Below are 18,446 nucleotides of genomic sequence, written 5' to 3'. Positions count from 1 at the left end.
TGGCAGCAAGTCTTTAGGGGTTCAAACTTCAAATCCCATTCTGGGTGTGGCATAGTGGCAGCAAGTCTAATGATTTTAGTGGGATAAATAGAAATCAACAGTTTATTGACTTTAATTGCGTATGCTGCAAATGGAAGTTGCTCAAGGCTTGCTTTGATTTTGGATGACCGATCTGTATCTCTTTCCCATAAAATTGTTTCTGAAGATCCTCCGGGGCTATAAGAAAAAGTAAACATATCATCAATGATATGCCTCAATTTTGATTAATGTAAACATAGTTCCTTTGAGATTTTGTTGATGTTTCATTGGGTGTCAAGCGCTATAAATCAATCCAAAATTGAGAGGAAGTAATGTCATTCAAGTTTTTTCTTTTTCACATTTTAGAGCCATTGATAGCTAAAATATAAATATTGACAATTCTGCTTTATATTTTTACAATCAAGAAGCCAACATTCAGATAAACGTTGGTGAAACTTGGACATTTTATGAAAAATGTGTCTATCAAGCTTTTGTCAGATTGTCAGGTGGAATAAAAAATGTTTACAGAACAAAAAAAGATCATGATAGTCAATCGTTGTCTTTGGGAAGCAACAGGATGCTGATGTTTGATCTTTTTTTACAGACAATAAGTGCTGTCGAACTTAACTAGTTATTCTCGCTTCTTTATTTGTGCAGTTCAACTTGGCAACACTGGCGCAAATATAGGACTATTCTAAAATCTCTTAATTTTGACAGAATCATAGAAAATCTAAGAAAATCATTATTTATAGGTATGATTAAAGCTAGGATTGTTCTATGGTGGCGAACGATATTTTCAGTTTGATGTCGTTGGTATTTCAGAGTAATTACCCCTTTCTTTAAATCCATATGTTTGCTTCAAAACACAAATATTAGTTGGTGACAATTGGGAAAAGCAGGAGTGTTCCCTCTATACCTTCTTGCTCTCCTAGATTTAAAAAAAGACCCTTTTTAGGGAGTGTTCTCCCTAAAAGTTTTAAGAGTGTCTGTTTTGGTATTTTCGTTGGTAAAAAAAAACAAACAAGTTTACCACGCTCTTAGATTTTGAAACACAGATCCACCCCTAAACTTATTGCATTGAAACCACTGGAAAAGTGATAGCCTAAGCATCAGTTGATAAATAGCAACTTACAGTCTCTTGGATGATGCCGTTGATCAGGAGATGGAATATTGTTTTTCACAACAATAGCTAGGGCAACCAGACCAAATAATGTGAGGAAACTTGTAACTGTGCTTACTCGGCAAACCGCAGGTCTTGTACTGCAAATAAATGGTTAGTTGATATATCGGCTATGATATAAACACATAAAAGTCAATACGACAATAACAAGTGGCAACCACCTAAGATGCTTTTAGACCTGGGAGCCTCTGACTTCTACAAATTTTTTTCGCAATTTTTGCTAACATCCATGAAAAGTTTTCGATCATCAAAGAGTCTTATTTTTAGTAAGTGTTTTTTAGAATTACTTCATTAACCACCTAATTTTATCAAAAATTCAAAATAACGGATCATGTTTGTCGCAGAATGAGAGTAGTAAAGAATTAAATAAGTCGTAAGTTCACACTGGCCAAACCCAAAAGACCCTAAGAAGAATCCCCTTTTTGCAGTTGGTGCGGCTGTGTGGCTCTTTTAGTTTTGTTCTTTTATGGATTATCTTTTTATTTATTTTTTGTGTATTTGGTACAGTTTTGAATATGTCTTTGTTCGACATTAATTAAAAAAAAAACTTTCTGAAAAAAAGTTTTCTGAAAAAAGCAAAGCCCATATTAAACTTAAGATCAGAAGAAATAGAAAACTACAATAATTCAAACTCGAAACGACCAGAAATTACTATTAAAGAATAAATGAAACCAAAATGAACAGAAATTAAATAAACAATCATAGCAAAAAAACTTACAACAGGTAAAAATATAAATGAATAAATAAATCTTAAACCAAATAAACCGTTAAGTTGAATATGAAAATTGAGCTAAAATAGAACAAAAAGATTTCGCTATTGAAGAAAAAATGAAACCCAAACCGGATAGCAATTAAATAAATCATCATAGCAAACAAACTTACAATAGGTACTAATATAAATAAGTAGATAAATCTTAAAACGAGTGAAACTTAAATTGAATATGGAAACCAAGCTTGAAACGAAAAAAAACTCCAAAACTACAAACAGGAGTTTGGGTTTTGCCTTTTTCTCTAACTGTAAAAGCCCAAAATCTTCTGGATCATTGGTACTTTACTAAAAACTACATGTGTTTTGAACACTCTTGGAAAGTATAAGTAAAATCAAACTGAATGTTTGATATATAATGCTACTAATTGTTGAAAGAACATTCAGTTCAAGATTTTATTTCACTATATTTTTTTTCACGGGTGCAATTACTGGAATATTTAATATATTTTGTAATATATATTTGATATATAATAATATGTATTTGATATGATTAATATATATTTCAATATATTTGTAATATAATTCGTTTTTTTCAATGCAGCATCAATGACGTACTAGGCTTTAGACTTTAAAGTTTGGGAAGAGGGCAGTATCCAAACTCTTGTTTGTAGTGAAGCTCTTTTTTTAGTCTTGAACAGTCTTGGAATGAACTAATAAAATTAAACTGAATATTTGACATATAATGATATTAATTGCTGAAGGCTTATCAGCTCAAAATTTAATTTTACTGTAAGTTTTATGCTTATTTTCAATGTTGCAATAAGTTCGAAAGAAAATATTTGTAATATAATCTGTTTTTAGTAAAGCGCCAATGACGCAATAGGTTTTAGACTTTTACAGTGAGAGAAGGAGGCAAAATCAAAAGTCTTGTTTGTAGATTTTTGTTCGTTTCAAGCTAGATTTGCATTTCCAATTCAAGTTTCACTCATTTTAAGATTCATTTAGTCATTTATATTAGTGCTTATATATATTATATATTAGTTTACTATGACTGTTTTTTTTTAATTTCTGTTCGTTTTGGGTTTCATTTATACTTCAATAGCAAAATATCTTTGTTCGATTTAAGCTTATTTGCATGTTCAGTTTAAGCTTTACTCTTTTTAAGATTTATTTATTATTTTATATTGTACCAGTTGTATGTTTTTTTTTGCTATGATTTTCAAACAGTTCGTGTTAACGAACTGTAGTTAAGAGCGACCCAGCTCAATAGTAAACGGAACTCTAAAAAAAGAAATTTTGATCCTAAAAGGTACATCAAAAGAATTGGCTTTTATGCTGATTTTAAATATATAAGTTTCATCAAATTTAGTGTTTCTCATCAAAAGTTACGAGCCTGAGAAAATTTGCCTTCTTTTGGAAAATAGGAGGAAACACCCCCTAAAAGTGGCAGAATCTTAAGGATCACACCCACGGATTCAGCGCATCAGACAACCCTACTGTAACATTTTCAAGCTCCTATCTACAAAAATGTGGAATTTCGTATTTTTGCCAGAAGACAGATCACGGGTGCGTGTTTATTTGTTTATTTGTTGCAAGAGGACTCATTCCAATGGAAGTTAAAAGTTCTAATGCCATATTTAAATGACCAAAAAAATAGAGGGCAACTAGGCCCCCTCCCATGCTCATTTTTTCCTGAATTCAACGGATCAAAATTTTGAGATAGCCATTTGTTCAACATAGGCAACAACCATAATGAATATGTCTTTGGGATGATTTACTTCCCCACAGTCCCCAGGGGAGGGGCTGCAAGTTACAAACTTTGACCAGTGTTTATATACAATAATGGTTATTGGGAAATGTACACACGTTTTTCAGGGGGATTGTTTTGGGTTGGGGGATTGAGGGGAGGGGGCTATGTGGGAGGATCTTTCTTTGGAGGAATATGTCATGGGGGAAGAGAAATTCAATGAAGGGGGCGCAGGATTTCCTAGCATTATTATAAAAAAACAATGAAAAAATAAATATGAAAAAGTTTTTTCAACTAAAAGTAAGGAGCAGCATTAAAACTTAAAACGAACAGAAATTATTACGCATATGAGGGTTTCATCTCCTCCTAAATACCTCGCTCTTTACGCTAAAGTATTTTTAGTAATTTCAACTATTTATTTTACTGCCTTTCTGATTCAGGGGTCTTTCTTATAGAGTTGGGACAAAATTTAAGCTGTAAAGAGTGAGGCATTGACGAGGGGACAAACCCCCTTATATACATAACAAAAATATAAGTATATAAAAGTTCGTTACGCAAGTTAATTCTTAAGTTACATATATTTTTTCTAACAAAAACGTTCGTTAAAAATTAAAGGTTCTAGTTGCCTTTTCAAGTAACCCAAAAATTGGAGGGCAACTAGGCCTCCTCCACCACCCCTTTTTTCTCAAGATCGTCTGATCAAAAGTAAGAGAAAGCCATTTAGCCAAAAAAGAATTAATATGCAAATTTCATTTTAATAATTTATGTGCGGAGAGCCAAAATCAAACATTAATTCAAGCATCAAGCATCAACATAAAATCAAGCATTAATTCAAAAACGTTCAGAAATTAAATAAAAAAACTAGTTTTTATAAACTGAAAGTAAGGAGCCACATTAAAACTTAAAGCGAACAGAAATTACTCCGTGTATGAAAGGGGCTGTTCCCTTCTCAATGCCCCGCTCTTTACACTAAAGTGTTTTACTGTTTAATAAAGTAGAATTAAGAGAAAGAGTCAAACTTTAGCGTAAAGAGCGGGGCGTTGAGAAGGGAGCAGCCCCTTTCATTCAGTTAAAAAAAACTCGGCTCCTGACATTCAGTTAAAAAAAAACTAGCTTTTTATTTAATTCATTTAAGATCTTTTCGTTTTGGATTCCATTTATTCTTTAATAGTAATACCTGGTCGTTTTGAGCTTGAATTATTGTAGATTTCTATTTCTTCTGATCTGAAGTTTAATATGGTCTTTAATTTTCTTTAGATAAGTTTTTTTTTTCGGAAACTTTTTTAATTACTTTCCGTTCGTTTTTGATTGGCAATATTTCAAGTTTTTCAAAATTCCATATTTCAAATAATTTATATTCCAACACAAATTAACAGTTTCGGCAAGAACTAATAAAATTAAACTGAATATTTGATGTGTAATGATACCAATTGCTGAAAGCTTGCCAGCTCAAGATTTTGTTTCACTCAAGGCAGAATTTAAAGCTTCGACTCTTCTAGGTCCAAGCGTTTTTGTAAGATTTTGGGGGAAACCCTAAAACTTGGGGAATAGTAAAAGCCGCAGAACCTAGTGGGTCTATTGGTAAATCCTGGTCTGGTTTCATTGCAATTTTCATTTTATTTTCAATGGTGTAATAAGTACAAAAGAAAATATTTGCAATATAATTAGTTTTAGTAAAATACAAAATTCGCAGTAGGTCTTCTGTCTTTACCGTTAGGAAAACGGACAGTAGCCATACTCTTATTTCTAGTGAAGAATGTAGGTCTCTTGAACAGTTTTAGAAAGAGATAATACAATTAAACTAAATTACCAAGATTTGTGTAATAGAATATTGTTAATAAGTATTTTTTGGTTGGGGGCATGGGGAGAAGGAAAGGAATCAGCTCTCGTGATTTTTGGAAAACAATATCCGCTAATAAGTTGTTTTCTCTCGTTAGGGGAGGGTTCGGCCATGGAGGGAGGACCAGCGGTCAGTTCCCATGATTTATCTTCAATGATTTATGTTTTTTTGGGGGGAGCGAGGGTTATAGGGCCATGGAGGACCAGGGTTGAGTTCCCATAATTTTTGAAATATAATATTGCTAATAAGTTGTTGTTTGCGGGGGCAGGATCGCCCATAGAGGACAAGGAAGAGCTGCCATAATTTTTGAAATAAAACGACAATAACAAGATTTTTTGGGAGGTGGAGGGGTTCGGGATATGCAAAGAAGGCCAGGGGTCAGCTCACTTAAGTTTTGGAATAAAATATCGTTCATAAGTTTTTTGAGTGGGGGTGGGGGTTTGGTTTATCTGATATTTGGAATTTTTTAAAAACTCTCTCAAAAGAACCTTATATTCCCCCTAGACGTAACATACAACACTTGTCCCAGGACTCTGGGGGGTTGTGTTGACTCTTGAGTTTTTGTTATCCGAACTTTTGACTTAATTTTAGTAAAGTGGCTGTCTCAAAATTCCATCGGCTGGACTTAAAAAGAGCAAGAAGACTAGTTGCCCTCCGGTCCGTTTTGACTCTTAAAAAGGGAACTATAAATTTCAATTTCCAATAGAATGAACCCCCGACAAAGTTATACGATCATTTCTTCCGTGAAAACCTTATATGCCCCCCGGTTCTGGGGACTTTGCAAACCCAGAAGTTTTTATTATATGATCTTCGGTTTATTTTGGACAAAATGGAAATCATAAAATTTGATTAGACGCATTTGAAGAAAAGACGGTTGGGAGGGGGGAGGCTAGTTACCGTCAGATTACTTTTGCCTCTTAAAAAGGGAACTAGAACTTTAAATTTTTAGTCATTTGAGTCCCATCCTAAGATTACCTCTTCCAAAAAACCTTATATACCTCCAGGCATAATTTACAATCCTTCCCTTGGGCTCTGGGGGGGGGTATATTGACGCCGAAGCTTTGTTATCTGATTGTTGGACTATTTCAAAAAATATCCATCTTAAATTCTGATTCAATGCTTTTGGTGAAAAGAGGGTATGTGTGAGGGGGGGGGGAGAATATACATGCCCTCCGTTTACTTTTGACTCTTAAAAAGGTAACTTTCAATTTACAATCAAATGAGCCACCTCTGAAGTTTATATGACCACCCCTTACATGAAAAGCTTATATGCTCCCGGTCCATAACTTACAACGCTTGCCCACAGGCTCTGGGGAGTCTTAGTCAATCCCTAAGTTGTTCTTTATTTTATCTTTAAACCATTTTGAACAAAATAGCTATCTCAAAATCTTGATTGGATGCATTTGGGGAAAATGGGCCTTGGGGGAGGTGGGCTAGTTGCTCTCCGATCACTTTTGACTCTTAAAAGGGCACTAGAAATTCCGATTTACAATTGAATGAGCCCCCTCTGAAGTTTATATTACCATCCCTTCCATAAAAACCTTATATACCCCGGGGACATAACTTACAACACTTGCCTCTGGGTTTGGGGGGGGGGTGTTATTCCTGGAGTTTTTTTAATATGATTTTTGGTCAATTATGAACAAAATGGCTATATAAATAATTCTATCAGACGCATTTTGGGAAAACAGGGTTGGTGGGGGGGGGGGGCTAGTTACCATTGGATCACTTTTGACTCTTAAAAAGGGAACTAGAACTTTGAATCTTTGATCATTTGAGTCCTCTCCGAAGTTTATAAGACCACCTCTTCGAAAAGAACCTATACATTCAAAGGACACAAGTTGCAACCCTTAATTCCCCGCACTCTTGGGGGGGGGGTATGCTGACCCCCCAGTTTTTGTTAATTGATCATTGGACTATTTCAAAGAAAATGGCTATCTCGGATTCATCGGATGAATTTAAGGAAAAAAGGGTGTAGGGGGTGGGGGGAGTAGGTACCCTTTGATCAACTTTATACGACCACTCCTTACATGAAAACATAATATGTTCCCGGGGCATAACTTAAAACACAACTGGGGTCTGCGGTGTCGCACTGACCCTGGAGTTGTTGTTATCTGATGTTTGAACTATTTTCAATAACATGGCTATCTTAAAATTTTTATTGGATGGGTTTTACTTCTACTACTACACCTACGGTCACTGCGACTACTTGCGGCGGCTACTGCCTGTCTCTGTTCTCGTCTGACTCTCAAAAGTGAACTAGAACTTTCAATTTCCAATCAAATGAGCCCCTTCTGAAGTTTATACTAGCAGCCCTTTCCTAAAAACCATATATGCTCCCAGGGCATAACTAACAACGCCTGTTCCTTGGCCTTGGGGGGGGGTGTCCACCCTGGGGTTTTGTTATCTAATCCTTAAACTAAGACTAGCTTTTCATCTTGTATATTTGGGGGAAAATTGCATGGGGGCTCTTTGCCCTTTTATCATTATTTACTCCTAAAAAGATTGCTATAGCTTCCGGTTCCGAACTGAACGAGCCCTTCCAAAGTTTACATGACCATCCCTTTCACATGAAGTGCCTCTGTGGAAATCAAATTGGAGCCTTATGGCCTTGTATTTGGTAGGGGGTTGGCTATTTGCATATCGGATCAATTTTGGCTCTTAAAAAGAGAACAAAACCTTCAATTTCTAATCATTAGAGCCCCTCCGAAGTTTACAAGACCACTTTTTTGATAAAACTTTATATGCCCACAGGGCGGAATACAACCTTTCCCTCATGGTCTGGGGGGGATATGTTGACCCCAAAGCTCTTGTTATTTGACCGTTGGACTATTTCAAACAAACTAAATATCTCAAAATTTTGATCACATGCGTTTGGGGAAAAGAGAGAGTTTGTGTAAGGAGTGGTAGATGCCCTCCCATCCCTATTGACTCATAAAAAAGTAACTAGAACTTTCAATTTCCAATCAAATGATCCACTTGTGAAGTTTATACAACATCTCCTTACACAAAAACCCTATGCACCCCTCGGGCATAGCTTAAAAAACTCGCCCCCGGGCTCTGGGGGTTTGTGTCAACCCCGGAGTTTTTATGGCACTTGGTATTAACCAAGTGACATATAGCAATCGCAAATTCTGTCGGTCTGTCCGTCTGTCTGTCAGTCGGTCCCGGTTTTGCTACTTTAGGCACTTCCAGGAAAGCTAGGACGATGAAATTTGGCAGGCGTATCAGGGACTAGACCAGATTAAATTAGAAATAATCGTTTTCCCGATTTAACCATCTAGGGGAGAGTGGGGGGGGGGTTAATTCGGAAAAAAATAGAAAAAATGAAGTATTTTTAACTTACGAACAGTTCATCAGATCTTAATGAAATTTGATGTTTGGAAGGATATAATGTCTCAGAGCTCTTATTTTAAATCCCGACCGGATCTAGTGCTATTGGGAGGGGGAGAGTTGGGAGGCGGAAACCTAAAATCTTGGAAAACACTTGGAGTGGAGGGATCGAGATGAAACTTGGTGTGAAAAATAAGCGCACGTCCTAGATACATGATTGACATAAACGGAACGGATCAGCTCTCTTTGGTATAGTTCGGGGGGGAGTGTTAATTCTGAAAAATTAGAAAAAATAAGGTATTTTTAACTTACGAACAGGTGATCGGATCTCAATGAAATTTTATAATTAGAAGGATATCGTGTCTCAAAGCTTTTATTTTAAATTTAACATTGGGGGGAGTTTGGGGGGTCTAATATCATGGAAAACGCTTAGAGTGGAGGGATCGGGATGAAACTTGGTGGGAAAATAAGCAGAAGTCTTAGATACGTGATTGACATAATTGGAACAGATCCGCTCTATTTGGGGGAATTGGGTGGGCGATTAATTCTGAAAAATTAGAAAAAATGACGTATTTTTAACTTACGAAGGAGTGATCGGATCTTCATGAAACTTCATATATAGAAGGACCTCGTAAATCAATCTCTTATTTTAAATCTCAACTGGATCCAGCGTCATTGGAGGGGGGCAGTTGGGGGGGACCGGAAATCTTAGAAAATACTTAAAGCGGAGAGATCAGGATGAAACTGGATGGGAAGAATAAAAACAAGTCTAAGATACGTGACTGACATAACCGCTCTCTTTGGTGGAGTTGGGGGCGGGGTAATTCCCAAAAATGAGGTGTTTATAAGTTACGAACGGGTGATCAGATCTTAATGAAATTTGATATTTAGAAGGATCTTGTGCTTTAAAGCTCTTATTTTAAATTCCGACCTGATCCTATGACATTGGGGGGATTTGGAGGGGGAAACCAGAATTCTTGGAAAACGTGAAAATTGGGGTATTTTTTATCTTACGAATAGGTGTTCGGATCTTAATGAAACTTGATATATAGAAGGATCTTATGTCCCAGATGCTCCATTTTCGACTCTAATTGGATCTGGGGACATAGGGGGTTCGAGTTGGGAAACAGAAATCTTGGAAAACGCTTAGAGTGGAGAGATCGGGATGAAACTTGATGGGAAGAATAAGCACAAGTTCTAGATACGTGATTGACATAATTGGAACGGATCCGTTCTCTTTGGAGGAGCTGGGGGGTGTTAATTTGGAAAATTAGAAAAATTGAGGTATTTTTAAGTTAAGAACGGATGACCGGATCTTAATGAAATTTCGTATTTAGAAGGAATTCATGTCTCAGAGCTCTTATTTCAAATCCCGACCAGATCTGTTGACATTGGGGGGAGTTGGAGGGGGGAAATCGGAAATCTTGGAAAACGCTTAGAGTGGAGGAATCGGGATGAAGCTTGGTGGATAGATTAAGCAAATGTCGTAGATACGTGATTGAAGTAACTCTACTGGATTCGCTCTCTTTGGGGGAGTTGGGGGGAGGGGCTCATTGCTTTGGCGAGTTTGGTGCTTCTGACGTGCTAGGACGATGAAAATTGGTAGGCGTGTCAGGGAGCTCCGCAAATTGACTTGATAAAGTCGTTTTCCCAGATTCGACCATCTGGGGGATAAAGGGAGAGGAAAAATTAGAAAAAATGAGGTATTTATAACTTACGAATGGGTGATCGGATCTTAATGAGTTTTGATATTTAGAAGGACATCGTGACTCAGAGTTATTATTTTAAATCCCGACCAGCATTGAGCCTCTGATTTTTCTTGTAAATCAATCTATTTATTCTTAGAATTTTGTTAGAGCTCATACCATATGAGCTCTTGGCTCTTAGCTCTTCTGGCTTCGTCAAAAGTGCCATATGAGCTCTTAGCTCTTGTTATTATCTGATGTTTGAACTATTGCTGTACCTTGTTGATGTGAAATTATGTAAGAATTTTTAATCCGTATGGTTAGAAACATAAAGTGGGACATTGGTCCAAAAGAAAGCAACCCTTTCAAAATTTCTCAACTCACTCCAAGCTAACTATCCCTACTGAAAGGCAGGCGTTTTGCGCTTCTTTTTTTCTAACTAGGAGGTTGGAAGGATCTCCAATTGGTGTAAATTAAGAGCCAACGTGGACCTTTGGACCCTCCAATAAGACCCCCAGTTTTTCATAAAAACAAAGGCCAATGGCACCTTGGTGCACATGGTACAAATAGTGCAAATGCAAATGGTGCACAAATTTTGGTCTGCATTATAGAAGCCATAAAGTGCATGCTTGGCCACTCCATCACTTACTGTTCCCTTACCACCAGTATTTCAGAAGAAAGTTGCGACTTATTTGAAGCGAATACATACACAGAATTTCGATCTGTATGATTAGAGACAAAGCAGAACAATGAGCTCCCCAGCCCTCTCCCCATCAGCTTTCAGTGTAAATGTAGACGTGTTGCAGCTTCTATTGAACAGGTTTTCAACCTGTTTGACACGAGAACCAAATCAAGCCCGTGATTCCTTTTTTGATCTCCTGACAATTTTCTGGTAAAACGATGGGTAGGTTTAACCTTTGTTAATTGGAATCTTTGTATGATCAGAGAATCAAAACGGACCTAGGGCCTTCTGAACAAAGATCACTGGTCTCCCTGTCAGTAATAATATTGATTTAACGATTTGTTCTTACTTTACACCTAAAAAAATGTTCCCACAAAATACTTAACAATTTTGTTTTTGCAGTTCTGTAACATATGAAAAATTTTGCAACTATATGCAGAATGGACGGAGAGAAAAGCCGTACCGTTCAAATCTTTTACTGTTTTCTCAAGGGGATAATTGTCTTCCGGAAAAAAAATCGCTTGAGAACGGTTCTAGACATGATCCTAAAAGCTCATACTATTCTTGCAAGGTTCTATTCCCTAGATATATTCCCTATATTTCTCTTCTAAGGTGACATTTTGTCACCCTTTAAGCCATCTCCGGGTATCCATTTCTAGCTTTTCCTCCATTAACCTTCGCTGCATATTGACCGTCAGTTTTAAAACATAAACTTTGTTTACAAGGCATTACACGACTTTAGCTGCATTCCTAAATTCTTAACTTTTTTTTATACTCCCTTACTGAAGTAGATAAAATAATCTTAAGACAAGTCCTTGCTATTTGTTTAAGTCCCCTGGGTTTTAAACTTAATGTTCCACTTTTGGCCTTCTCCGACGGAAGAAAATAAGAATAGCTTAAAAATAAGTCTTTTCTAATAATATAGGCAATGACAGTATTTTAATTTCCTTTCTCCATCCTAATCCAGCACACAGAAGCCCTGAAGCGTAATTTTTGACAGATCTTTATGTAGGAGTGACATGGTTTAATCCTCATTTTCCTTGGAACCCCCACAGGATCACACGGAAATAATTAAAAAAAATGATTCTTACTATTCCTCCGTTGTTCTTCGTCTCATATTGTTCACCATTTACCAAACAAATGTGAACTGACGAGACAATAGGATTTCTACATCGTTTTTGATTCCACTGTTTACTAGAACCTGCCAGCAATTTATTGAGGAACACATTTTTAATTGAGCCCTAATATTTTAACAATGAAATTCGCCCAATAAGTTAATTGAATATCCGCTAAAACCAATGAAAGACATATTAAAGAATCTGTTCATCCGACAGGAAGCTTGTTTGCGTTTGTTTGAGGAAGAAATGTCCATCAAAAATACAATGTTGCCAATTGACATTTCAGGGGCAAGAGCGGCATCTCACAAAAATTAGAGGAGGGAAGAGGTACTTTTTAAAATATAAGGCTGGACAAAATTTATCGTTTGCGGCAAATTTCGTTTTTTGTAAATTTTTACAAGAAAAAGAATTTTTCAGTAAAAACATTCAATTGAAAATACTTTTCAAAAGATGTTTTCCGAAATCAAGGGGAGACTGCTCCACCTATATATCCTGAACTGACGCCACTACAGCCATTTAATGAATTTTTCCTCCTCTTCCACTAAAGACGCCTTTAAATGATCGCGGATCCAGAATAGGATAGTTTTGGTCTCAGGTCGTGACGTGTGGACTTCCAGGCCGAAACACTTTGTTCAAAAGGTGTTATAAATCATGAGGGGATAGCTACCCCCCCCCCCAAAAAAAATCCCGGATTCACGTCAGTATGGTAAGTTACAAAAAAAATTCCAGCAGTTCTTCGGTATACGGAAGTATTTTTGCTTGTCCTTGAGCCAAAAACTGTTGAACTTGAATCGGAATGAAGTTTGGTTTGTCCCAAAAGGACTGTCTGAATTTGTTCCACCAAGTATTTTTTTGAGAAAGGCTAGTTTACAAATTTTAGCTATTTAAAATAGTAAGATGTACGAAAATATTGTTCTATCTCGCTTTCTATGGCTAAAATGAGAGAAAGGTTTAGATGGCTAGGACAGGTTCTGCTGACGAAGGATGACATATTGCCAAAGATCACCCTTGTTGGCCGATCCTCTAGGGCGAGACAAAATGCAGATTGTCCCCAATAGGAGTGGAAAATGGCTGCAAAAAAGGATTCAAAGAAGACTTTTTGGGAGGGTGCAAAGACGGAGACTTCAAACAGATTAGGATGGGGGAGGGGTGTGTGCAGCTTTCTTGGCCCCTGATGGCTTGGTATCTCAGTGAGTTGCTAGTAGTAATAGTATCTAACAACGATTACCTGAAAAAAACTCATATCAATCCAATCAGTAATAGGTAGAATTCTCCCTCGACCACGATATGTGGCTTTTATTCACTTAAAGAAAACATCAAAGATTAATCTCTGTTTCAAGACCCTTCTGTTTAAATGGGACTGATTTCGATCATGTAACACTTATGAGAATCTGTTTAGTCAGCCTTTCAAAGTGATCGATATATATATATATATATATTTATACTAGCTGTTGGGGTGGCGCTTCGCGCCACCCCAACACCTAGTTGGTGGGGGCGCTTCGCGCCCCCCCCAAGCCCCCCCGCGCGCGTAAGTCGTTACGCGCCATAATAGTTACGCGCCATTGTAGTTGTGTCCCTATGTTATATAAACTTGCGAATATACAACATTCTTTGCTGTCCCATTGTCTTTGCATATAAATAGATTGTCAGGTTATCCCCCTGTTTCCCCCGGTGTCCCCGTTGTAGTTGTGTCCCTGTGTCCCGGTCGTCATTTATATTCCCTGTGTCCCGGGTCCCGGTCATCATTTGTATCCCGGTGTCCCGGTCTGTATATACATTCGTTTTTTAGTTTTGTTTTTCTCCTTTATTTTTTTCCTTTTTTTTCTTTTTTAGCTTATTTAGATTTTTAGATTTTTTAGTTTTTTTTATTAGTTTTTAGTTTTTATTTCTTTTTAGTTTTTTTGTCCCGGTCGTCATTTATATCCCCCTGTTTCCCCCGGTGTCCCCGTTGTAGTTGTGTCCCTGTGTCCCGGTCGTTATTTATTTTTTAGTTTTTTACCTTTTTTTAGTTTTTTTAGTTTTTTAGCTTTTTTATTTTTTTTATTAGTTTTTAGTTTTTTTGTAGTTTTTGCCTTTTTTTTAGTTTTTTTAGTTTTTTAGCTTTTTTATTAGTTTTTAGTTTTTTTTGTAGTTTTTGCCTTTTTTTAGTTTTTTTAGTTTTTTAGCTTTTTTATTTTTTTTATTAGTTTTTAGTTTTTTTTGTAGTTTTTGCCTTTTTTTAGTTTTTTCAGTTTTGACGTCACCTGATCCAGTTTTTTCAGGTGACGTCACCTGATCCACGATCCACAGATCCACAGACAACTTATTTTTATATATATAGATAGTTTTTTTTTTTTTACTTATGTCCTGGTCGTCATTTATACTCCCTGTGTCCCGGTGCTTTGTTGATTGCTAATCGAACATTCCTTTTGTCCTGGTCGCTTTCTCTTTGAGTGTCGTCATTTATTAGTTTTTTCCTTTTTTTTTTTTAGTTTTTTATTGGTTTTTACCTTTATTTTAGCTTATTTTTCAGTTTTTTCCTTTTTTTTAGTTTTTTTTTATTTTTTATTTTTTTTATTTTTTTACCTTTTTTTAGTTTTTTTAGTTTTTTTAGTTTTTTAGCTTTTTTACTTTTTTTATTAGTTTTTAGTTTTTTTTTGTAGTTTTTGCCTTTTTTTAGTTTTTTCAGTTTTTTTTTAGTTTTTTATTGGTTTTTACCTTTATAGTTTTTTTAGTTTTTTAGCTTTTTTATTTTTTTATTAGTTTTTAGTTTTTTTTTGTAGTTTTTGCCTTTTTTTAGTTTTTTCAGTTTTGACGTCACCTAATCCAGTTTTTTCAGGTGACGTCACCTGACACATCCATCCACACATCCATCCACACATCCACAGACAGACAACTTATTTTTATATATATAGATATATATATATATATATATATATATATATATATATATATATATATATATATATATATATATATATATATATATATATATATATATATATATATATATATATATATATTTATATATATATATGTATATATATATATTATCGCTTTACTCTTTCTATTTTCTTTATTACTTCTTTTTATTTTTACTTTCTTTTTATTTATATTCACTTTTTTCCTTGTAAATTAGTATGTTTTCTTTTTATCGTCTGATTAATATTTTATTTATTGCTCTTTTTTACTGCATGCTGTTGATCTCTTATCTTTAAAAGTTATTTTAATTTGCTTTATTTTACGCATTCTGACTTTGTATTATACTAGATAGTGTTTTTTTTTTTAATTTTTGTTTGTAATGGGCCGTGATTGGCTCTTTACTAGCTGTTACCGTGACAAAAGAAGAAGGTTAATACAAAAGCGGTATTATCTTCCGTTTTGTGCCAAAAAAACAACAACATAACTTTGCCCAAAGAGGGCACAAATGCCAGAAAGTATGGATTCTAAGATAAACCATTGATTTTTCACAGTCCAAAACACTAAACGGAAGGCTCTCAGATCCCCACCCCCACACACCTTGAAAAGCAAATCTAAAGTATACGATTCAAACCTTACAGTAAATAGCGACTAAGACCACACTGCCTTTACATCATAAACACCAAAAACAAGAAGAACAATAGCAAACTTCTCAAGACAGTAAGAAACAAATTAGAATGAATATTTCGGCCCTATGCCTAACGGCCATAGGGCCCCCTGGGGTCCTAAAACATAACTGGGATAACCTTGCCTGGGGGACATAAATTCAGGCGGAGGAGGAAGAAGGCCACTCTGATGTAGACTGAGCTGGGCCCATCGGCGTGTGAACATGTCCCGTCAGCTTCAAACCTTCTCCCAACAATGGGTAAAATCGTATGATATGGCAGATTATCATCGTGGGAGGATCCTCTTCAGGAGGACAACTGCAAAAGGGCGGATGATTCAGCGACGAACAACGGCCTCTGCAAGTTGACGGAGAGGAGTGGCTTATCGCCGTCTCCTAACCAGCCTTGAAACCTCTCCTTTTAACAAATGAATTATGGGCTCTATAAATCAAAGCAGAATTACTACCGCGTCCGGGGAAACCGACGAACCTAGCAATTTGATGATGATGATGATGATGGCGAATGGAAGTAATATTGAACATACTACCGAGTACGGGGAAGCCGACGAACATGCTACCGCGTACGGGGAAACCGACGAACATGCTACCGCGTACGGGGAAACCGACGATCATAATAGGCCTATGACGACCCCCCGGACGGGATGAGGATACCCTACGACTCATCTCCACTAAAACTGTACTCAACATAGGAACACTCAACACCCAGACTCTAGCCAAACCAGGAAAAATGGATCTACTACTGAGAGAACTAAACCGATACAAGTGGGACTTAGTCGGGCTATCTGAGACACACCTCCCCCGAACCGGTGAAGAAACTATCTCTGGAACCTCCCTCCTACTCTCGGGGCGCACCGATGGCACTCACAGACAGGGTGTTAGATTCATCCTCTCACCAACTACAAAAAAGACGCTGATCTCCTTCACGCCCGTATCAGAAAGGATAGCAACCATTAGACTAAAGGGATCCGTGTCAAACCTTACCATCATCCAGGTATATGCTCCTGACTCTGCCCGAAGCGATGAATAATGCGAACAGTTCTACTTTCAACTTCAAAGTGTCACCGACCAAACACCAAAGAAAGATATGCTCATCGTCATGGGCGACTTCAACGCTATCACGGGCAACGATCAGACTGATCGGAGAGATGTAATGGGACCGCATGGCCACGGCCGACTGAACGGAAGAGGTGAAAGGCTAATTAGTTTCTGTAGAGAAAACGACCTGTATATAACTAACACCGCCTTTAAACACAGACACCGCCGGAAAGTCACCTGGAGATCCCCCGACGGAGTAACTGAAAACATGATAGACTATTTGCTGATATCTAAACGCTGGGAGTCCTCAATAATGGATACTGTATCCCTTCCTGGTGCGGACTTTGATTCAGATCACTCACTCCTGATGTCCAAACTCAAGCTAAGACTGAAACTACTCCCCAAGACGACAAGAATCCCTAGATTCCGGACAGAGCTGCTTCGCGACCCCATAAAAAAGGCGCCTATAACACCAACCTATCGTCAAAATTCCGAGCTATCCTAGAGAACTTCACTTCCCTCACTACCGTCGAAGAGATTGCTCAACTGGCTGAGCATGCAACTTCTGCAGTTTTGGAGACAACAAATGATGTCCTCGGGAGGAAAACGAAAGACGAAAAGCCGTTGATTACTGAAGAAGCAATCCAACTATGTAACCAAAAGCGTCTCTGCAACAACAAAGCTGACCCATGCAGCCGAGACACCTATAAATATCTCAAAAGGAGAATCGAACGGGAAGTCCGAAAGGCCTTGCGTAACCATGTTACCGAGAAATGCAAGGAATGCGAAACCCAGTTTAGGAACGGAAACAGTCAAAAACTCTTCAAAACAGTTCGTGAATTGTCTAGCAGGAAAGATCCTACCTCCACAGCAATCCTAGACAAACAAAATAATCCCATCAACAACGCAAAAATGAAGCTCGAACGAAGGAAGGAATATTTTGAAGATAAATTAAATCCCCAGATCATTGCCGATCCCAGCATCCTAAAGTCCTTCCCCATTAATGATCGAGAACCTCCACCACCACTCTTAAAATCAGAAACTGAGGCAGCGATAAGATCCTTGAAACGAGTGAAGGCCCAGGACCGGACGGTATCACTGCTGAACTAATTAACATTGACTGAGAGGACGTCGTCGAATTGTACCACAAAGTTGTGTCAGCCGCATGGTCAACGGGCCACGTCCCACAGCTATGGTGTAAGGCAGCAGTGGTCCCAATCCACAAAAAAGGCTCAAGAAGAGAGTGTGAGAACTACCGCCCGATCAGCTTGACCAGTCATCAAGCTAGAATACTGACCAAAACTCTCCTACGTAGAATCCAAGCAATTACAGCCTCCGTTCTGGGTGAATACCAAGCTGGCTTCCTACCTGGACGATCGACCATTGACCAATCCTCACCGTTCGCCAGCTCATGGAACGCTTTGTCGAGTTCGAAAGAGACCTATATCATCTTTTTATTGACTTTCAGCAAGCCTTCGATTTAATCTGGAGGAAAGGTCTGTGGCACATCCTAAGA

The 18,446-nt window shown here is 37.3% G+C and overlaps 1 protein-coding gene across 1 annotated transcript in view; it reads right to left on the bottom strand.

Moving 5' to 3' along the window:
* LOC136030037 (neprilysin-4-like) overlaps window positions 1-12,346 on the bottom strand; it is a 64,013-nt gene extending 51,667 nt beyond the window's left edge. Inside the window, exons 1-2 of the mRNA XM_065708654.1 lie at window positions 12,286-12,346; window positions 1,151-1,278 (exon numbers count right to left, since the gene is read on the bottom strand). Of these exons, the coding sequence (XP_065564726.1) occupies window positions 1,151-1,278; window positions 12,286-12,323 (166 nt within the window). The 5' untranslated portion in view covers window positions 12,324-12,346. The remainder of the gene's footprint in view (window positions 1-1,150; window positions 1,279-12,285) is intronic.
* Window positions 12,347-18,446: the final 6,100 nt, after the last annotated feature.

Source organism: Artemia franciscana, chromosome 8 (assembly GCF_032884065.1).
Source record: "Artemia franciscana chromosome 8, ASM3288406v1, whole genome shotgun sequence".
Classification (NCBI taxonomy): domain Eukaryota; kingdom Metazoa; phylum Arthropoda; class Branchiopoda; order Anostraca; family Artemiidae; genus Artemia; species Artemia franciscana.
This window is presented reverse-complemented; position numbering and strand designations above follow the sequence as displayed.